Source organism: Loa loa, assembly GCF_000183805.2.
Source record: "Loa loa unplaced genomic scaffold supercont3.3, whole genome shotgun sequence".
NCBI classification, from domain to species: Eukaryota; Metazoa; Nematoda; class Chromadorea; order Rhabditida; family Onchocercidae; genus Loa; species Loa loa.
The window spans coordinates 763,171-786,560 of record NW_018108183.1 but is presented as its reverse complement, the minus strand read 5'-3'; the positions used below and the strand labels follow the sequence as shown (position 1 = coordinate 786,560).

The following is a 23,390-nucleotide window of genomic DNA, read 5'->3' as shown; positions in this document are numbered from 1 at the left end:
CACACACACACACACACACACACACACACACACACACACACACACACACACACACACACACATAGACACACACACACATACATACACTTATATACAATGTATCGCGTACTCGTTTGCGATCCATACCTTTTGACGATACATAATTTGCTCAATCTGTATTGACATTACAGAAGGTATGTTAAAAACTGTTCGGGATTATTCATCTAACGTGAATTTCAGAAATTTCATGAATTTTAGGAATTTTAGGTTTGAGAAGATAGGTTTAATAAACTGACCCACTAACCAATGAGATACCAAAATGATTGTTGAGATGCAGGTGGTAGGAATGTAAACTATCTTTGAGTAGTCAATGAAAGGAACAAGAGAGCAAAATTTGTTGATTCATTAGTCATTAACTTTCCTTTTGAAACTTGATAATGAGAGGGGATTAGGTACAAGCAAGCTAGTGAGATGGCTTTGGTAAGTGATAAAAAAAACTGATTACGCATGAGGATCGGAAAGGAATGTTGTTGAAATGTGTTTTGAACTTTATCAGACCAATTACTTAAACTATTTTTTCTCATTTCGAAATACAAATTATTTTCCGGAAGTCTGTAGAAACGACGGCAATCTGCCAACAAACAAAGCAGAATTGAAATTAGAAATTAATTAGTACATTTCACCTAATTTTATTTTCTTCCCTGTTATGCCTTTCAACTGTTATGCTTTGTACTTTTGCTACCAATTAGAATAGTGCTAGTCTTGTCACCTGCTAATTACAATGTGCTAACTAGAAATTGCTAATGTGAAGAAACTGTTTGGTTACTCTTGACTAGTAAATAACTTTAATCTTGAACATAAAGTTTTTCATGACTTTTGCTACTTGCAAATAGTATTTTAACTTAATTTGTGAGCAAAACTGACGAAAATATATTGGGATCCCTTTATTTCTTATTCGTTATCATATTACCTATTAAAACATTTTCAAATTTAAAATTGCCTTGACTGTTGTTTCTTAAGGGTGACATTGCTCAAAAGATAGTAGAAGACAAGAAATGAAACATTATAAAATCAGAAGAACCGAAAAACAGTTAGATTTTTAGACGTGGTACAGAAGATCCTGTTATGAAAATGTAATTTAAATGAATTTATGAAAAAGAAAGTTTCAACGGTTCAATTCCAATTTCAATACAACAATTCTCAAGGATGATTCTAAAAGAAACATGAAATATTCCATTTAAAAGTTTTCCGGTTTGCAAAAACTGATTTATTTTAACATTTCGGCATTTGGTGAACAGTTTATTTTCTTCCATTGCTTTCTTCTTAATTTATCCTTTTTTAGGCAAAATTTACTAGTCCTCAAGGCTTTCTTTTCTTGTATTTGAGGCTATTTATTCCGTCCTATTAGACAAATTCTTATTTAAACCTTCTAATTATCCTTAGTACTATCCATATTTGTATTAGTATGACTACAGGTTGCAATTCAATCCTATTATTCATAAAGTGCATTAGAGTACTTACTTTATTATTCGGGTTTATTAATTTTTAAATTAAACTTTCGAAAAAGTGTCATAATTTAAAAAGATGAAATTTCTTTTTGAATTTCAGCAAAATAACTTAATTTGTAAAACGATAACAATTGTCACATTACATAACAATTTGCGCACAATCGGAAGGGGGCGAGTAAGGTATGGCTGGTGACCAGAAGATCACAACTACTGCTAGTAATGAGAATTATACTGAAAATCAACAAAAATTGAAGTGTAACGATCGAAAACGCAAGCAAATTACTAATATATCATCGGTTAGAAGGTTGAAATCATCGAACTGAAATAAATGCAATACAAATCGATCCATTCAACAAGATTTATCCATGCAAAAAATTATTCAGTATTATCAAATTTTTGTGAAAAATTTTAGAATTTAAGATTAAAATTGAAAATTTGAAATTGAAAATTTATTTGAAAATATTTTTGAAATGTTTCTAAACTTTAAGAAATTAATTTTCATTTGAGAGACAAAATCGAAATTCTAAAATTCGTGCACTGTCGGATAATGCAGACGAAGTGATTGCAATGGAATACGATACATCATTGTCTGCCTTACAGAAACTACCAATGATTTTATTATCACAAATTGCATCTAACTTAAATATTCGTGAACAAAAAAATTCGCTGATACTTGTAGAGCTGCTAGATTGGTAAGGGATTTGTTCGGTACAAATCATTTGATTAAATATTATTTAATTACTAATATTTGTATGAAAATGCATTCTGGCAATATGGCTAATGTTTTCTTGAGTTTTATATCAAATCAATATGTTACAGGCCACAAAACTATACTGGGATACACGTACCGATCTTCATATCGGTGATCTAATGAGACAAACTTTCCCATTTATCAATCAGAAGAATCGATATTCATTGCATGCTATACGTAGAGAACTTAGTCTTATGCTACGTCTAATACCTAATTTTGCGTTACGCAAACTTCATTTTCAACCTATTTATTTGCTACATTTGCAGGATTTGCAAGATATTGAAATTCGTACGAAAAAGTTTGTTTTCTTCCAATTTCACCAGTATATTTCAAAGTGAAACTCTGAAATATTTTCAAATTTTCAAAAAAAAAATGAAAAAATGGAAAAGTTAAGGTTTGTCATAGATAAAATACGGCTTAAAGTGAAGATGAACAGAAATAGTCAACTGATTTTCTTCCATTCATGACAAGAGTGTGAGATGTAAAGCGTGCGCTCCTGGCACCACTTATCATTTCAATCATCAAATCATTCTCTCCATTCTATTTAATAACTAAGCTGTAGTTTAAGCATCGTTTATCATTACGAAGCTTACGAAAATGAATTCCTAAACGTCTTGTCTATTAATTATTCTCTTACCGCCCAAATGGAATTCCCAAACTTTTAAATCAATCAACAATATCTTAACATTCTTGTGCTAATTATGATTGAAATTTGAGATCTGCGAAACAAATTTACGGTGCGGTAAAACATTTGGATTTGCGCGGTTGTTCAGTGGAATATGGTGAATTGCTATATTTCTCGAATGCATGCACCAAACTGTCATCAATTGCAATCACGCATGCTGCTGTATTTCTGCCAAATGAATTATTCATAGATGATGATTGTACAAAGTAATAAAGTTATAGAGAAACTTTTTCTTAGACTGTAATGGTACATTAATTATCAATCTAATCATTAGGTGGTTTTGTTTCAGACAGAATAAATCGGAACAGCGTCCGTTCGGAAGAATTCGTGATTTCCTTCGTATATCGCTTCCAAACTTTACGGAAATGGAAAAAAAAGGGGAGCTTCCGGTAGCTCATATTGAATTGCTTGTTAAGTTACTCATGTTATTTCCATATCTTGAAACTTTCTATATCGATTAAATGGGAGCAAATTCAATCTGTAATATCCGTATTCGGTCTTTATTTGGTTATAAGATATTGATTTGCAATTAATAAAAATTTAACATCACACTATAAAACATATTTTTACGCTTTACGTATATTGATCCGGTAAATCTACTCATACCATTGATGCCATCTCACATTTGTCAACGTTAATTAAAACGTAGTCCCTTTTGAAGTCATGTCTTATTTGAAAACTAATGAAGCACCTATATGTCAAAAATAATATTTATAATAATATTTAAAAATAATATTTAATGTCAAGAATAATATTTATTATTTTTAAACTTAATACTACAGTTATAGCTACTAAATGGTCCTTACAATGCTAGCAATAATTCATTGAGCATTATATCGTTTATCAATATAAGAACCATAAGAAGTCCTAAAAAACCATGTCATACCATACCAGGAAGTATTCTCTCATATCGTTGATAACTCGTTCTAAAGTACCTTGTAAATGATTCAAACATTCATTTGTTTTACTTCAAAACAAATTTTTATTTCTTTTTTTGCTAGATTTAATTAATTTTTACTGGTTTAAACAAACTATTATTGCTTTCAAGAGCTATTTTCGAGTTGAAAACCTTCTAAGTACGCCAATTGCTACGAGTCAACTAATGTCGTAGACAGTTTTCCTGTTTTTTCTTTTTCTGCTTGTGACAAAGATTGAAAGGGTTAATTCTGTCTCTTTGATATTTAATTTTTTTTTCCCCTTCTCATATACCTTTATTACGATAAATTTAGTTAATACAATAACAAATTTAGCAATTACGGCTTCAATATCACGAATTAATGATGATAGCAATTGTGAAAGAGAAACCCAATGACGCTTGATATCGTTTATTCAACTAATTTCGTGCATGTATTTCTACGTTGATGTATTTTCTATGATTTCTCTTTAGTGGATATCCTTTCAGAAATGATTTTGGTGCTCAGCACCCTCTACTTCATTGGATAAGGGAAGATCCTGGTACAATTCTCAGGTCAAGAGGTCAGCTCTGAGGTCATAAAAATTACCACCTTTACCAGAGCACGCAGATACAATGGATGTACAATTTTAGCTTACACTGTACAGTATATCCACACATACTGCATATTATATTATACCCAACGATATCAAATCAACAACAATGGAATTGTTATTTCACTGCTTCTTCTCACGATTTCAGCGACACCTGTCATCAATTCCAGTCTGCGGCATTCCTCTTTGACGTTTTAATGTATTAGTAATGATGAGTGCTATCAAGTTTTTTTCCGATGATTCATTGGCAAAACTGTTTATCAAGATGTTGCTAGGAAGATGTCACAAATCATCTTGTTATGATAAGAATTTTGATAATGAGTCAGGATAAAGGAAAAGAAACCTTACGTTAACATTGAGGGTTAATGATCGATTAATCCTCATGCTGTATTTTTACAAACATTGCTCATTAGGTCGCAAAAGAAAAATCTTCAAGTTCAACGATGACTCATTACGTTTAGAATAAGGAAAATATGTAAAGCGGAAAACATTGGAATTGTAAAGTTTCCTAGAAACTTTTTTTTTAATCAGTAATTTAGGGTTTCAATATGCATCAGATAAGTACGCCAAATGGAAATTAGACAGGATTGCTGTGATTACCGTAAATTTGATGTTTACTTTCTTCATCTAGTATCTTTTTTAAAAATGAAATGCTTGAAAGATCATTTTCACAGTTCTTTATTCTAAAATTGAAAATACAACACTTCCATTACTGTAAGTAAGCAAGACCAAAAAATAACCATAAATTTTGTTTTTAAATTTCGACTGAACTACGAAACGAAACTCGTTGATTATCAAAATGAAAGAATTTTGCATTTTATTATTGCTAATGATCTAATGATGACTGGTAAGTTTCCAATGCAATTTTCTTATGAAGAAAAAAGATTTCTTAAGAATTCCTATTTTCTGCCTCGAAACCATACAAAAAAAAAACCTATCTGTTGGAAGCTAATGGAATCTCAACATCGATACTAATCTCTTTCTTGCTATACATAGGAAGGAAATCCATCATTTACCCGAAATTATAGGATGCCTCGAAGGGAAATTTATTATTTTCCGGACATTATTAATATGTCAGATTCCAATTTCAGTAACTACTGACTCTAAATTACTGGCTATTATTACCATTTCTTCATTACTGCTTACAACTGCATTATCAATTATTGATTATACAGTAATTGATGTGAGTAATGTGTGACGAAACCCAACATATCCTGCATTTTTATCCGGAAATCTTGTTTCATCTGAAAGGAAATCGTCATGTTAAAGTTTAAATTTCCATCTCCACCAATTTTTGATACCAAAAACTTTCCAGCACTTGTTTTATTATGATTAAAAGAAGAAAACTCTATTCTGGATAAAAGTCAAACCTTACAGTATCATCCTTTGTTTTGAATTTTATCAGATCAGTGTTTTTCAATCAGGTAAGGGACGAAGATATCACGTTAACGATAAGCTCAGGAAATGAATCGAATTATAATCAATCAAAAAGACAACCATTTGCTTATCATCATCATCATTTCTATAAGGTTATGAAAGATTATTTCTTGCAATTGAAACGATTAATCTATGTAAGGCTGAAAAAAACTCAACCCAATGCAATCGATGGTGCTATCGAATTCCAATCATGGACATTGTAAGTTCATGCATATTGCAATCAAATTCTATCACTAATCGTTGCCTTAAGTAAGGCATCACATCAATTAGCTCTTGCAAGTGTATTTCCCAAATACTTCATTATGATTTCAGGTCACTACTATCTGTGATAATAATATCATTCGTATTCATTTGCTGCTTCATACCACTCCTTATCTGTTTAGCATGCAAGCTACTTGGATGTTGCGCATGCATCAGCTGCAGAGCATGTTTGTAAAGAAAAACAAAAAAACTGTAACTAAGAGGGAATTGACTACCATATCGCATCTCAATTTCCCCATTTCTATAGTATAGTGTTCAGCCAAAAAGTAGCAGTTTAAGGTGGAACAGATGATTAAGGTTGTAAGAGAGGAAACGAGAAATGAAATATCGCAGATCTATGTATCGCATTGGCGGAGCGCTTTGTGGGTACATCTCTTCTTTGGCAGATCTCTACCCTGCAACACACACCTGATGAATAAACAAACGCAATGGAAACAGACAGAAGAGTATCCTCAAAGTCAACCTTTATAAGTCTGTTGTTATAATGACCTTTGGAAACAATGTTACCCATATGATGAATTCCCACCCATAAATTTATCCCTGCACGTGCTTTCAAAAGCGATGAAAAAGAGGATGATAAAACGGGATAAGTGAGCAAACAAACATTAGCTGTAGTTCAGAGCAATAGTTTGCAAATTTTAACGAAAAATGAATAACTAAAACGAGGTGTGTAACTTTGGAACATATTTTATCTTCATACCTTCTGAAAACCAATCGCTATCAATCATCTTCACAGCCTCATTTTCTTTCGAGTCTAAGCCAATGGCTGATAGTATTACATATGCAAATCTCACATCTATCATTGATAAAAGTAACCAAGAAATATTTATTAGTCAATAAAAATTTCAATGCATAAAGATTGCCACTTTTCCAGCATCATTTACAGAAAACAACGTTTAAAAAACAATTATGTAACCTGGAAAGAGTTAGGATAAATGAAAGCAACCCAGTAATTTCAAATGTATTTAAAGTTCAGATGCGGTGATATGTTTTAAGTTCAGAACAAAAGCAGTTCTATACAAAGCCATCTTATCCATGGATGTTGTTTATGCTTTTTAATTTTTACAGAAACAAGATAGAAGTCCCGTTTAATATCGCAATGATGACAGCAAACAGAAGTTCAAAGTAAAAAGGAAAATTTTTGAAATGATCTCCGCAAATTTTTAAAGCAAAGCAGTGTTTTACTCTTTTTTCTCTGCCATATACTGCTTCAGCAAAGCATCTACTTTTGTAATCGCTGGATCCAAAAATCGATCGTATAGAACTATCGCACCATAGGTCTGCGGTAGATAAAGGTAGAGCATAAATAACGCCTTAAAAAAGCTCATTTTGTATGTTAACTCCTGTGGGTAAACATATAACACTAATAAAATACTGCAGTAGTTAGATATTAAGCAATTGAATTCGTCATCTATTAAAATAATCTTGCAACTAATTCGCCATTTATTAAAACAACTAAAAATAAAAAAATAACCTTGCAAAAAGTAATCCTTACAACTATACTTTTTTTTCAGTTAAACTGGATTACGGTAAAACGCGCCTGGATTACGGTCAATAAGTAGAATGAGTAGCATTTACGGTATATTTGGTACTTTAGGAACACTTGGAATAAATTCCTCTCATATGAGCACAGAAATTTGGATGCCTTTACTGTGAAACACAATCTGACCTTGAGGATCCAATAAACGGGAAAATAGTACAACATTAATTCGGCAAAGAAATCAACCAACGAAAAAGCTGCGAATACTGTCCAGTAGATAAGCCAGTGGGTGTCATCATCCTTTTGAGCGGTTCGAATGGCCTAAAACGATCTTTTTACCAGTGGGAATATTTTACATCCATTTTTATTTCAAGTTTTCAAGATAAAACATCTAAATATCCTTGTCAGTGAAATTCAACACAACTCAAAATTGGCTGATCTAATTCAGAATCGCCTTCCTCATGGAAAATCCAACGCAAATACTGAAACTACTGAAACTTGCCCTGAACTTCTTTCAAACTCTCTTACACTTCAGCTATTAAGTTGCCCATATTTCCCAATCTTCGCCGGAACAGTTTTAAATCTGATGACCTTGTTTCTCGAAGGAGCACAGTTGGGAAAGAGAAAGGTGGTTCTCCCATGAACAACTACGAAATATGGTAAATGAAGTGGTACAATTTAAGCGGTCTTCAAGCTAACGCCTACCTTGACAGAAGCATATGCCGGATATGCGAAACCAATAATATTACATAACAATCTAGCGAATGCTCCAAATACCATGTACAATCCAGCAAGGGCAATAACAGCATAAGCTATCTAAAATCTTCAGAAATTTTCAGTGTGATATGTTACATCAGCTGCTGAAAAAATTATTATAGAGCATAAGTTCATGCCTAGGACTGTAATAAAGGCTTACGTTTGCTAGAAATATGAAATATTTCTTTCCTGGAAAAGAAACATTACATTAGCTAATCTAGATCCTTGACATTTAATGTTGACAACAATGTTTAAATGCTAATAAAATCATTATTTAAACACTAATAAAATCACTGTTTAAATGCTATGGACTCATCAACTTATCATAATCACGACAGAGTAGGATCACAGTGCAGAGATTTCATCCAGAGATGATAAGGTGATACGTAATGTAAAAAACAAAAAAAAGCAAGTAAACATGTGAGCAGTGAAACTGTCATGCAAAACAAATAAAAAAAGATATTTGGATATGACGAGACTGCATTATGAAGAACAGATTTTATGGACTGGGTTTTGATCTTGTTAACCATGATTTTACTGTCAAATTAAACTAGCTGGATCATGGAAACATACAGTCATCGTCTAGAAAAAAAACGGTCAACACAAGATACTTCCGTTCATAATCTCCAATCAAGGAATCCTAAACTCAGAATGCGATGATTACGAAATATTGCGTTATCAGCGTATGCCGTGCACAACTATTTGCAGTTCATTGCTCGATGTTTAGACGAACAGCGCAAAATTGTAATTTACTAGATACATGGACGGGTGAAAAAAAAAGGAATTTCATGCGGTATCCATAAAAACAAAAGAAATTCATGGGATAATTAATAAAAATGATGTTCTGCGAAGAACGAACGGTTATGGCAACAGCTTATTCCGCTGTCCAAAATATTGCGAACTAATAGCGGTTAACAAATCCTAGCTTGAGGTTTGCGAAGAAATTGACTTTATATATAAAGTCTTTTAAAATTCCTAATGAAACTGACCTTCATACTCTTTCTTCAAAAACAAAAATATGGTATCACAACAAAAAAAATCTGTGATGAGCACATTTCCCATCATTTATTTTATTTATATTATGCCGGGAATCTGACCCACATATGTGAGGAAGGTTGAAATAATCGCTAAGCGATCACTGTTCCCTTTATCCATAAATGATTATTTTTGAGAACATTTATCAAGATCACCTTTTCTCGTTCCAAATGTGTTTTTTGTTCTAACTGTTGAAATGCCTGATCAACTGCTTTGTTGTCTTTCGGATATAGCAGATTGTGGAAAACTATTTTCAAATCAGCCAGCGAGTTGATTACTACTCCTTTACCTCTAATATCACGTTTCTGTTGTGGCCACTGATCGCCACTCGCCACTTCCAATATTTTTGTGCTTTCCGACTGCTTATCCATGACTGCAAAAAGAAAAACTGTGATTTTGAACCAATTAAAAGAAAAAAAGTATACTTCAAGCATTTCTCGCAGCAAAACACCTAAGCACACTTCAGCTAAACTCAAGCGAAATCTATCCGGAAATGTATATGTCTATTCGAGACTTTTATTTTCAATATCTCTGAAAAGAAAGTCCCTTTCAAACATTTGCATCTGTGAACATGCAAGTGAAGATTCTACGCAAATACTTGAGCATAATTAAATTGAAAGGTCAAAATTCACATAAAAATAAAGCCGACCGTGAAACAAATTTAAAAAGCAATATGTAAAAATATGTAAGATCCACTTTTTAAAGAATATATAAGATCTCAGCAATATGTAAGATCCATTTATTGAAATAAATTTAACGTATCACATATAAACAATAATCATTAAACTCGAATTACTTTAGAGTTAGCAAATTATACCAGTTTCAAAACTAAATTTTGCAAAATTATATCAGATAATGCTACCACTTACTGTTCACCATACATGATCCATCTGAAGCCATAAAATTCTAAACTATATTTCCTTTAGAATGCATGCAAAATGATGATTCCTGAGGAGTATTTCTAAGAAAGGTTTTAGAACAAATGCTTGACAGCCCAGCCCCCATTACGAAGACATATCTCTGAAAACACCAAATAAATTGTCTCTAAAGCCACTGTAAGATTGATTTGTGAAACGCCTGGATTTCCTTCTAAATTATTTCAGTCCATCTAATAGCTCCCATTTCCGTGAAAACTACGCTCCAGTCATTTGCCATTAATTTGAAATTATATACAAAAGAGAATAAAACTGCCCTTCGATAATCCTAATAGTTGGATATTGCCACCGACCTTATCAATAACTAACACAGATAATATTTCATCACTACTGTTTACATGGGTTAATCGAAAAGATTTCTAGCAGGTACGAATTTCTTCATCGAATATACATCTTTTATACCAAGAGCAATAAATTTAATGACAATTCTGCATTAAACATTTATAGAAGGAAGAGGATATTAAAGAATTCGAGAAGTTTCTCTCATTTCGATAACTGTAGCTAAAGTTGCACCTAAGTTCTTTATAATATTCCGACAATTGTAAGATTGATTAACAAATTGAAAAAGTTTACAATAAACATCAACTTTGTCTGCAACATATAAACATTGCAATTAAAATTGATTAGAAAATTGGAAGAGTTAGATTTGGACAAATGGTTCATCACTTTAGTTATCGAAAATATTTATTAATTTCGTGTAATGAATCATTTATCTGAGAATATTCTGAATTCTAATGAAAACCACTTATAACATTTTCTTGGCTTCGCGACATTTGTTGCATTGATAATGTAGGAATGTTGAGATGAACTTATGTGCAAATATCGAAATTTTATAAAGAGCCTCTAGGCTGGCAGTTAAACCAATGTATCTGGTCTGCTGAGCCACTTGTTATTATAAAAATACCTAGGATCAATCATCTCGACGAGTAGTTACAAAGCAGTCACTCATTCCAACATCTGCAGTTCCGCAGTCCGATAGCTCGTTGAGCTCACGCAGGCGTTCAAGGAGACAGCACAGTCAGGCACTGAATCACGACAACGGTTCAACGGCAGAGAGGCGGCAATATGACAGTTCAACAGCACGAACGATAACACCGCTTGGTATCCTTTAATACTTATTGTGTACTATTCATTTCGTCCCCATCACTGTTTCAGTACGATATTGTATCATATCGTATAAGACCAATAAAGGTTACTATTAACATTGCGGAGTTAAAAACAACAAAAATAAACCTACAAGATCTTTCCCCGACAACAAGATGTGAAATAGTTCGATAAATAAATATTTTCTCAACTTTAAACCCCACTAAACAATACTATTATTTCATCGTATAGCCATTTAAGGCTCCAACATTATATCTTTAAATCCTTAATTACTATTCACCTTCAGCTCGGATAAGTGAACCTTCTCAGTCCTTATCCATACTACTATACTACCCACAAAATTTTGTTATTAATTAGTATCAAATACACTATGGCGGAGAGTGTCATTATAGTCAACAAATACAAATACAGCATAGATCATCGAAAGAGAAAGAGTTAAACAACAACTAATTCCTTTTTTATGATATGTGAATGATAGGAAGTGAACAGTCAACAGCTAATCTAACTATTCACTAGAACCGAGTATGCTTACAAAAGCAGTGAGATGAAGTGACAAGCAGTTGAAAGCAACAACAATCAATAACAACGACAACAATCATAGGACATGGATTTCGAGGGGACGAGCGCACTTGTATAAATGTGCGCTCACATACATACATACACACACACACACACACACACACACACAGCCATCATCAACATGCATTATGCAATATGCATACATAGTAGACACCACCGACGATGCAAGATGACAACATCATTTTTCCACTCTCCATTGAAACAATTTTCATAAATAAATCCATGGCAGATGTACATAGAGTACATACTAACACAGACACACACACGAACACACACACATATACAGACACATACATACACATATAGACATACACACGTACACACAGACACAGTTGTACAACTGATGGCGCTCAAATACTTGTCCCGAATGTCCATAATGGCAGTTTATCATTGATGATCTGAGACAGGATGTCTTTGGATCTTCCCATTTGTAGGCTGTAAATAACCTTATCCGACGGATGAGTGTGCTAACACAACCGGCGTTATTCCCAACAATCGCAGTTATCGAGAAATTGCGAAATGTGAACCATTTCTTTTTTTTTCGCTCCACAAAAGAGGAAACGGAAAAAAGAATCCAAATGGAAGCACTTGACCTCTTCCTTCCAAACAAAACAAATCCCGAATAGGGAGGAAATATGTTTCAGATTTTAATTTTGGCAAAACATACATATATGTGGGAAAAAACTGACTTTCACATCGGCAAATATGTACATAACAATGGAAGCATGAAGAGACATGTATTCAAGTGCATGTTAAACACGATCAAATGAAAAACCCATTTTATATATAAATTCCAACAGAACTAGCTGACACTGAAGCCTGTAGAGAGATCCTATTAACCTGTGTATCGTATATATCTTAATGAAATCATAACTGAACCCTATACATTATGTAGTGTGGTTTTAAATTAACGGAAGTTCTAGTGAGCCCGACCAGTGTGTAAATCATTTTCGGATAGTACACTTTTTTAGTGATCCAAACTTCAAAGTTAAATTTGATTTCAAGCTGATTAAGGATGAAAATATGGTATAATTTCACGATATGAGATCACTGTATACATCTGCATAAAAAAGAGGATATATAAAAATCAAGGCAAAAATAATCATAACAGTCAATTATCAGTTAAAAGAAGTTATAACTCGGTTACCATAGTAGCGCTGGTCTAATATAATATGATGCCTGCAAGAAAGACTTAAAACTTGAGTGTTAATTTAGCCTATAACGACCAAATCATTTATGTAACCGCAATATATATCGCGTATAGACCTGAGCGCAAAACCAGTCATAAAAAACTAAAGAGAATAAAAGATGAGAAATATAACAGAAACGAGTAATTTAATTTAAAATATTTGCTGTTGCATAATACTGTGTTTAGTGACTACAAACTGGACTTGAAGTCTAGAAATTCCACTTTTATCCTGTCTGCTTCGTTATTTTGTAACGACCTCTATTACAAACGGTACAACCCAACCCCTTGAAAAACATGTAAAAGTAGAATAAAAAAAAAAGAACGGAGAATTAAAAGACATTTTGAAACTTGTCTCTCTAACGGCATTCATTTGAATTAATTATGTCAATAAGATTCTTCACATTTGGGAGTTCAAAGGTTCTAATTCGACCATTTCTTCGACATCTATTTCCGCGAACAGCAACGGTATCGTGACCAGCATCAATACGCTGTTGTTGCATCCGCTGAGCACGAGCGGCACGTGTTTCTGCTTTCTGAAATTCTGATACACGATAAAATAACCGATATATGTCATATAACAAAGCGAGAGATGAGCAACTGATATGTCAAATATCTGGCACCACAGTACTAATATATCGCAATATCTGACCACATCTTTTACCATTCTTGACTATTATGAAATGGTTGGTGGGAGAAACAATATGCTGAACCAATGAATAATTAGATAATGTTTCACAATAAACGATAAAATTTAAACCAACATTAAGCGAGTCCTGGAAAAGTCTGAGAGCCTGGCTCAGGATTTCAAGGATATTTTCCAAACTGAACTGGGAAGCACAGTAATATTCTTTCAAGCAGTTCTCATTATTGCGTACTTTTTTGATAGATCGTGCTAACTGCCCACATTTTGCCGTGGAGTCCTGTAAGAAAAAAAAGAAGTTGTCTCAAAGAATTTCAGTTAATCTCCGTCAGTTTTTGCTATTGATGTTGGGTTGGGAGTACCTGCAACCGTAGAGCTAGAATAAAATTTTCACATGAAATCTACACACCATAATGATGGGGGAATAGTGACCATAAAGTTCACGATCACCACATTCCTGCAAACTTTTTAATGATATTTCCAAAGAACGACGAAGTGATGCTTCTGATTTCTCCAAGTCGTCTATCGAATATTTCCTGAAAACTTGTATTCCTTTTCTAGAGCTGGAAAATATTAACATTTCGAACAGTGAAGGATGGAAAAAACTGCACTGTTTTAAACAAGGCCAGATACGTTATCCCAAAAAATATTGGTCCTAAATATTTGATGCTGCTTATCAAGGTAAAGCTAATTATCTTGGTTCACTTAGAAAATCAATTCCAATCTCCTTACTCCTTTCCTTGCCTGCTTCCGCGCGATTTTTTACATACTGCACCTTATAGCTTGAATCAGTGTTTTCGAAAAAAAAATGTACATATGGTCAATAAAGTACATTGAAAGCACTAACCTTGCAGGTTCCAAAAAATCCAGGACTTTCACAACAGCTCGTAAACTTTCATCAGCATATTCCGCCAAAACATCAACAAGACGTGTATTAGCTGTTACACCATTTCCTTTTGTATTCAGAGCAGGCAACAATGATGAGAGTGCAAATCCAGAAGCACCAGCTGCGAAAGTTGACTGAAGTACTGGACTTTTTTTGACGAAACAATTTTTTAAGCAATTTACTCGATTAAATTACTTATTATTACCTTTTTCTAGCTTTAAATTAGATAAAATAACACTTCAATATTGACAAAAGGCGCGTTACGAGTTGTTGGCGATTCAGTTTGGTTGCTAGATTAAAAAGGAGCGTTTTGATATTCGAGAGTTGTGAGGGAGCCTAGAAATACGGAGTTTCTAAGCTCCCGCACAACTAGATAATCTGATTAGCTAGCAATCTAATACTTTCAACCAGAAATTGAAAACAAGTAACAGTTCAAGCATAATCTACTTTTAACAACGGAAGCCTGAGAGTGAAATGGCTATACATAGTCACGTACAACAAAGAATGAGGTCAAAGCAAAGACAGCATAGAGAATACAGATGAGTCGACAAAATATACACAGTACTGAATTGAATAATGAGATGTGGAAAATTGCAATTCTTAAATATCCAAAATAATAAACATCTAATATAATGTACGACTGCAAAGAACAAGGATATTATTTAACACTCTGTTTTTCTCCTTTTCTTAAGTTACAAATAACTTATAATTAACTAATTATTAATTGTAAGGGAGTAAGACAAACTTGATTGAGGAAATTCCCATACTGCAAGCAGCGATGAAAAAAGACGTTGATGGAGGTAGAGTTGTGAAGTTCACTGGTTGCGGTCAGAAGCAGGCGGGTGCAATCAAGCTGTCGTGCAAGCTGGAAATCAGAGGAACAAGATTTCGTTTTTCCGAACAAGATTCGTTAACCTGATCCTCCAAACTGGACCTCTATGAAAGGAATTCCCTCAATTACGATTTGATCACGCGGTTACAATGACATCATCACTTACTGTATAGTCAGTCTAATCACGGAAATAAACTCACATCATTCACAATGTTGTCAGCAAGAACTTTCAATTCGATATGCAACTTCAGTAATGGTTTTCGTGCAACTAAGAAACAAAATAATTCGGCATCTTTCAGGTTATCGGCGGTCTTCACTTTTGCAAAATACGTGAGCTGCAAACAATTTAGTCCAACGATTGATTTCCACTAGCTGATCAGAGTACAGAAGAAAGCGTGCATCATGGCATAATAAAATAAAATGCGAAATCTTTTACTATTATTATTCAATGTCGAACAGTAACTAATGAAATTAATGACACTTCAAAAAAGTTCGCAAAGGGGAAGTTTCTCTGCCGTGCATAACTATTAATACCAGCGATCCCATTCAACTACTTTTTTTTTTCATCTCTACTTTTTTTCACTTAGCGTTATTGATCACTGTTAACTATCACACATAGTATGACTTTCTGTCACAGACCTATTGTATCAGTTTACGCAACTAACAATTCGATGAAAAGAGATTTTCCCAATCTTTTCAGAAAAAAGGAACTATAACAGAGTCAAGATAGATCCTCTAAATATCTAATAGATAGATAGATCTTTTTGCTCAAAATAAAAAGAAAATTATATTTACAGTATTATTTATGGCATGTGTCCTATTGTAAGAAATTTAAATTTACAAAAAAAAGTAACCTCCTCAGGCGATGGAAAGTGGTTTAGAAGAGAAGCTAAATAGTCGAGAGGAAGATCATTAATTGCAAGCGATTCCATTTTTCGTACCAATTGTTCCAATGTAAGTGGACGAAATCTCAAGGACAAACATTGAAGATTTAAATGAAAATGAAATAACGAAAGATTAAATGCTTCCACTCTTGTGTTCTATTTCAAAATTTTCCTATTTCCCAAATTTCAAGACCGTTTATAGTATGATAACATCGGCGTAAAGGCTTAGTAAAAACGATATATTCTGAGATGTATTTCAAAACCACTCCAAAGTACCATAACATGCAATGTATGCCATTCACATCATGCACGTACTGCATGACATGGCTTTGCATGCATTGCATGCCATGGCACGTCATGTCTACATTGCATGACATGGTACTTTGGAATGCTTTTGCCTAGAAAGAAATACTATAAAAAACTGCAGCAAATGTTGCTAAACTATTACGGTTGTGGATATTGTTCAGTTCAAATAGCATTTTAGTTCAAAGTTCAAATAGCATTTTCTCGAATGGTTGGGTCGCACGCTAAGCTCAATTTCGTGTTGTTCAACAAAGGGATATTCGTGATGTATAAAAGTTCTGTTGACACTTAGATGCATTAACGAAAGACAAATTTCTAAGATGAGAATCTAGCTAGTAGGTCGTTGTTACAAAGGATGCAGGTCTTTTGAATTTTTTATAATTGATCACCTCGCAAGGACGATACCCAAATTGAGCGCCCGCTTTTCCGTAATACCACCAATTGCGGCAGCTTCTTTTTTATGATCAACACTGATATTTCGTGTTCGCTCTTCAGTTGCGGTAATACGAGAACTGCATGGATGTGTTCGTTCAAAAACTTTTTCTAGCTGCAAATTTATTCCAGAAAAAAACTAAACAAATTAGGAGTCTGGAAGAGGTGACAACAAACTTTTAGTGCAAATAATATTTGCCTCATAATACTTCCTCCTTCGCCTTTCAAAAGCAATCTTTCTGAAGTGAATTTTGTAATAATTCCCTACTTGATTTAGTTTTTCCATATTTGAAGAATGCAAGTGATTGTTTTCCCGTTCCCACACTTTTAGGCAATTCTTGAAATCCCTTAAAAAGAAATCGGCAGGTTCTGAAAGGGACAGGTGGTTCATACAGAATGTTTGAAAACGTTTTCTATAAATATTAGCTGGATTTAGCATCTTAATCTTACTGACCCGTTCGCGTTCTTGCTCATTAAATTCAGCATAAATGCCACCCTGATCACTCCATATGGTCGACCGTGTCACTATCATCTCCGGCTTGACCGTCTCCCATGCAACTGTATTGGTTGCACATTTCTTCCTTGACAATATATAAAATTTACAGTAGATATTACAAATTGCCATTGCAAACATCGTCAAGACATGCTGTGAAAAAGCTTATTTTTGTTGTCGATTAGAGACTTCTATCTCAGCCGGATCCCAATTCCAGTATAACTGAATTTCTGTTATAGTTTTGATTGGATCCGTTGGTATTTTAAAAGGAAAGCATAAAAAAGCAATTGAGAGGCTCAATTACGATTTCAACTCTAAAACTGTATTAGACTTCCATTACGGATGGCTATAATCTGCAAATAGTAACATTTGTCTTAATGAGAGAAGGGGAAAAAAATTATTAGGATTATTTCAAGTACAGGTTTCTCAAGTGTTAATACGGTGAAAAAACAAACAAGAAAACATTACTTATAAATGGAAACTGATTTGACGACAACTGGTGATCCAGTAACCGGTTTTTGTCTTACGAGTGAAGTATTCAGAAACTCAGGAGCAGGTGGAGGTAGAGGAGGTGGAGGAGGTATAGAAGCAATTGCTGGCTTCTCTGTACTGAAATGCATAATCTGTTAACATCCCAAGACAAAAATCGTTCCCGGAAAGTAACTTTGAATCGGGTTTAAATGATTCGACATTTTAAATGATTATTCTCTCTTTATTACCTTTACTGGGAAAACCGGTAACGAAGTTCACTGCATCACGAATAGACTAAAGAGAAAAATTACAAGAAAAATTACAAGCTTTTACAAGAAAAGTAACTTCTCCATGTAATTTAATAAATGTTGGTAGCCACTCTGCCAAGTGTCTTCTTCCCCACTATAGTAAAACAAAATAGATTTCTAAGATCTTGAATAGTAGCTAATCTATGTGTATTGAAATGTAAAATGAAGCTTAGTATCTTAAATAAAAATAACAATGAATTCGCTGATAAATGTCTGCATAAAATGTCTAGTGCACTATGATTAATGATGCTGAAGCGTCAAATCATCAGTAGTTGAAGCCAATTGGAATAAGCTAGCTTTTATTCGATACCTTTCAGAGAACCAAGAAACCTAAGTCACTTCTAGCATGGCTCTACTTCAATTAATCTCCTCACCTACCTTTGTTTCTTAGTAGGTAGTAGATATTGTAGTGATTTTGGCGATTCTTTTAAACTGTGATTTTTCTCCTCATTCCTTTCATCTAATTTCGTGCTAGAAGGTACTGTAGCAGTATCATCATCTATGAATGGAATATTTGCCATTTCGATCTGCCGATTTCCACTACGGCGTTTCATGCGAGAAGTCGATCGAGGTCGTCTTATTGTCTTGAAAAACAACCCATTGCTCAGTCAGAAATCACACAAAATGATACAAGTATCACATGAAAAATTAAAAAATCGGATAGGAATTTGGGTATTGATCAAAACATCTAAGTTGGAACTTCATTCGGGCATTCCAAGGTCTAACGTTAACCCCTAAAGAATAGAAGTGAAGTGAAAGATTATGTCAAACATTAACAGTCATTACAATCTAGTGATAAGTTAGACGGCAAGGGTGTTTCTAACAACTTCCATTACAGTTTGAAAAAAAAATAAAATCATAAAATAAAGTAAAACAGGATACTAAAGGAATCGAAAACCTGTGGTATTGGCGAGAATTTGTTAAGCACTAGGTGATCTTGAACATTAGTACCTCTGGCAACATTTTGAGAAGGTGCAGTATCACATGAGTCGTTTTCTGTTACTGAAATCTTATCAATTTATTTTTCTGAGAGTTACATTATTTCTGCTAAAAAATAACCAAAGTTACCCATTTCAGTTTGCACTCCTGCGTTCCGCATGTGACCTCTTTGAAGATAATGGAGTACACCCCATAGTCTTTTGCCACTTGGTTGAATTTTGGCGATAAGCTCTAGTATATCCAGCTAAATAAAGACACTTTGAAAATATTTGTAATTAAAAACCATCCGTTTAATTTAATACTAATGAAGCTAGTTCTGAGATCGCGATCAATCTGTCTTTCCAGATAAACAAAAAGAAAAATCAAAAATTTGACTTTCTCAGATAATTTTCAAAGTCCTAAGGCCGTTGAATGTGTGACGCTTTGAAATGTAACTGTTTTTAACATGCATTTTTATAACTGCAATTTTTTTTTGGGAAATGTATTTCTTTTGCAAAATATTTTTTTGAAATGCATTCCATCAAGCAAAGCCTGCAATCTGTAGAAAACATTAAACTTCAAAACTCAATCCTAACATAATAACAAAAGTCTGCAATGGAATTTTGCTGTATCATAGAACAATTTCTAAACTAAACAAATTAAACCAGTACAATCAACACACTTCTCATACCAAAATCCACCAAAGTCGGAAAAAATTTTTAAAAAAAAGATACCAAAATCTCAGCTGACGTTGAGTGCTTAACTTTCACATATGCTTTTTGAAAGATATCGATTGGATGACGAGTACCACTGCCCACCAGATTATCATTGGATTCACTAGCGAAAAATATTTCCAGTTCTGATTCTACTCCTCGATTTCGTGACTCAATCAGGCTAGGTAATGCATTGAATAGACCCAACGCTAAAAATGGATCCTTACCAGTATTTCTCAAAAAGCAAATCGAAATTAAAAGCAAATTCCAGCGACCCAAAAATAAATCCAAATTAATCAACTGAAGTACAGGCTTTTTTGGTGCAACCCAAGATCAAGTTTTTTTTCCCTCCGAATGATCAACAATAAACTCTTCATAGATTGCTCACACATTAAATCTTGCCGTACTGAATAGCGTTGCATGTAGTCTTTGCACTGAAGTATAACTCGGTTCAAAGAAGCCAAATTTTTCGCTTTTACATCATCACTAACTGCCTCCGATTGAAGCTCATCCAAGATGGTTCGTATATTTCGAGTTCCCTGCAAGAATTGAATCGAAGCTGAATCGAGTTCAATTACTTTTCTTGCAACGCTCGAAATTAGGAAAAGCGAAATGGTCCCAAACAATGTGTTTGAAGAATCTAAAGAAATGGGAAATAAGAACGGAAAAACATATTCCTGAACACATAGTATCAGAAAACAACAAACTTTATTCAACAATTCGAGTGAACCTTTCCGTGACACCTGAGAGAGCAATGTTGACGTCACCGTTTCTGAAGCTTCATACTTTTTTAATTTTACATGTTCTGTAGTCACGAATACTAAATCAAAGTGCCTCACAAAGGCAGCACAGCTGTTACAGCCGTAACAGATTACCGCCTGAAAACTTTTTAAGGTATTTCATACGCTTATTTTCTTTACTATAAAAGTAAAAACCAGTACACTGTATTCGACGAGTTTAAAATTATCAAGGGGAACTAGAAAAATCTAAACGAGCAAAAATAACCATCATGTATTTCCAAATCCGAAATATCAACATCGATATGTTGCGGCGGCAGAGGTGAACCACCCTTTCCGGAGTCGGCGTCAAAACTTCCTTGTCTCCTGGACTTTCCATCTACATCTTCAGGACCAGATGCAGCTGGAGACATACTATTGAACATTTCATTGGAACCAACACTTTCACAAAAAGCTGTCACATAACTACCAGAGGAATTACTTGGAAGCGACACATCTACATTGGTCAGTGACGTTACGAATGAATCGTCATTTCCCGATGCTGCTTGTATTGAATGACACTCGTTTATATCCTGGAAATCCAAACAATATTTCACTAGTACTTTTCCATCCTCAGACTTCATTGACGAATCTGCGTTACTGTAGTGGTGACTTCATGGTGACTTCACTATCTGCGCAGTGACACCTCATTGGCATTAAATATACCAGTACTGGTAATTAATTCTTAGAGTAACTGAAACATACGAATAGGTGTCCTTGCTTGGGTATAAAATGAGGAATGATAATTTCCTGAAATGTGAGCAAAAATGATCTACACCATTCATAGACTTCAATTAGTTAAGAATCAACTATCAAAACAGTACATTAAGTACAAGATACTATTCAGAATCATATTAAATAGAGCAATGCTGAAAAAATAGAATGATGCGACAGAATAATTTCACCGTTTGCTTCCTCTTTCATCTACTCTTTCTTCCTACTCTTCCTCAGTTCGTCAGAATTACATTGGAATGAATTCAAATCATGATATGCCGCCTTTTTCTTTCATTGTTCCTGTCCTACCTATGGAAGCGCGAAGTGCACTCCAATATGTACTTCTTTAGAAACAATCAGCTATCATCCACACGAACAAATACTTATGCAGAACCGATGTACAAGCGAAATGACCTCACGACGCGTCACGCCTACCTTAGCTCTTTTCGATACGCAAAGAGTGCAACCAGTTTTTTAATTTGAATGATAGTAAGACTTCCTATGAACAACCTTTTCTATTATCCTTTGCATAATTTAATATGAAATTACTGCAGCATACTACTTACATGCATATTATTTCCTCTAAATTTTAAACATTTGTGTAGTTATTATCGGTTTCATAAAGTACTCATTCATAAATCAATTGCGGTCACTGATATCACTGATATTGCGATCTTATTTTGAATCTATGTCACAAACAAAGAATGTTTCTATCCATTAAGGAAAAATAATAAGACCACCTTGGAAGACTTTGATGAGCTTATTTTTTCGGTCTTTGCTTCCAATGCTTGCCAAAAAGATGACTGTACCCTTCTGACTGTTTTACGACCTAACGCAGCAACTAATCCTTTTTCTTTTTACTTCTGAAAAAGTCTGGAAACAAAATGAGAAATCCATAACGTTGAATAATTCGTGGAATAATAAATACGCGCAAATGAATCAGATTGGAGGAGCTCCAGATTCTTAGCAGCTATGAACGCCACCTTTACGTGATCCCAGAAGTGTTGAAACCCAAACTGACATACAGCACTCTTGATGATTTTTTTATCACAACAGTAATGGTTACTTATTGACAGAACTTATTCGATACAGCAATTGATATATCACTATTTCAGGCAAAACAATGTTAGTAAGAAATAAGACACCAATAAGCGATATCAGCGAGCAAAACATTTAGCAAAATCTTACTTGCTGCTCATTGCCATCACAATCGCAACTGCGTAAGATTCCAAATCCGTAAATCCAAACCTCGAAAAGACAAAACCTACTAAACTACCAACAGCCAAACCACCAAAAAGTTTTCGAAAATTCGAACAAACCGACCGCGGCGAGTGAAAACACTGCAATGAGTGATGGATTAAAATAAGTGCACAATTCAAGTAAAACAGACAATAATTCAATATTGTCATAACAAAACTATCAATTAAACTTCAGAGTGCATATGGAAATTTTGAAGCAATGTTTCTTCTTCAGAAGGTTTCGAATTCTCAATCAAATTCATGGATTGGTAAACCACAGCGATTTCTTAAGTGTAGGAAGTTTTCCAAAGTAAAATCAGCGAGGAGACAGACGGAGATTCATTCAGTGAAAGATTTGCACCAATATATTTGAGTCAGTCTTTCCTAAGTGATCAGTGTCATCAGTATCACGTGATCAGAAATTCTAATAACCTCATATTACGCCAAATAAAGTTGGAATAACAATATTTAGTTTCATTGCTATAGCACAAATGTTTGTATTTTGCCTTCAAAACTTACATTAGTCATATGAAAAAGCTATGTAATGTTGGAGGCTATCGGAAAATGAAAATGAAAA

The 23,390-nt window shown here is 34.0% G+C and overlaps 3 protein-coding genes across 3 annotated transcripts; 1 reads left to right on the top strand and 2 right to left on the bottom strand.

The window, feature by feature from the left end:
* Positions 1-1,669: 1,669 nt before the first annotated feature.
* On the top strand, positions 1,670-3,384 carry LOAG_01422 (hypothetical protein; the record flags this gene model as incomplete). The annotated part of the gene is made up of 5 exons (XM_020445743.1): positions 1,670-1,783; positions 1,995-2,162; positions 2,307-2,536; positions 2,956-3,129; positions 3,213-3,384. 5 exons carry the CDS (start codon positions 1,670-1,672, stop codon positions 3,382-3,384), a joined length of 858 nt encoding a protein of 285 aa, XP_020303836.1.
* Positions 3,385-7,076: 3,692 nt separating this feature from the next.
* Positions 7,077-11,445, bottom strand: LOAG_01421 (hypothetical protein). The gene is made up of 5 exons (XM_020445742.1): positions 11,238-11,445; positions 9,554-9,771; positions 8,313-8,423; positions 7,797-7,928; positions 7,077-7,440 (listed from the first exon to the last, which is right to left on the bottom strand). Exons 2-5 carry the CDS (start codon positions 9,767-9,769, stop codon positions 7,309-7,311), a joined length of 591 nt encoding a protein of 196 aa, XP_020303835.1. The 5' UTR covers positions 9,770-9,771; positions 11,238-11,445; the 3' UTR covers positions 7,077-7,308.
* A 2,116-nt stretch (positions 11,446-13,561) lies between these two features.
* On the bottom strand, positions 13,562-21,445 carry LOAG_01420 (hypothetical protein; the record flags this gene model as incomplete). The annotated part of the gene is made up of 17 exons (XM_003136959.1): positions 13,562-13,738; positions 13,967-14,125; positions 14,255-14,381; positions 14,693-14,865; positions 15,477-15,596; positions 15,764-15,898; positions 16,418-16,532; positions 17,140-17,297; positions 17,637-17,763; positions 18,144-18,284; positions 18,833-19,038; positions 19,353-19,456; positions 19,523-19,637; positions 20,107-20,294; positions 20,474-20,624; positions 20,793-20,890; positions 21,091-21,445. 17 exons carry the CDS (start codon positions 21,443-21,445, stop codon positions 13,562-13,564), a joined length of 2,649 nt encoding a protein of 882 aa, XP_003137007.1.
* Between the last annotated feature and the right edge of the window lie 1,945 nt (positions 21,446-23,390).

What these genes read in the sequence shown, in the direction of transcription:
- LOAG_01421 (XM_020445742.1), bottom strand. Translation starts at nt 9,769, where the DNA reads ATGGATAAGCAGTCGGAAAGCACAAAAATATTGGAAGTGGCGAGTGGC. An exon ending in CGGCATATGCTTCTGTCAAG is followed by an intron (nt 7,929 to 8,312) that starts GTAGGCGTTAGC and finishes AGATCGTTTTAG; the next exon opens with GCCATTCGAACCGCTCAAAA. An exon ending in CCGTTTATTGGATCCTCAAG is followed by an intron (nt 7,441 to 7,796) that starts GTCAGATTGTGT and finishes AGCTTTTTTAAG; the next exon opens with GCGTTATTTATGCTCTACCT.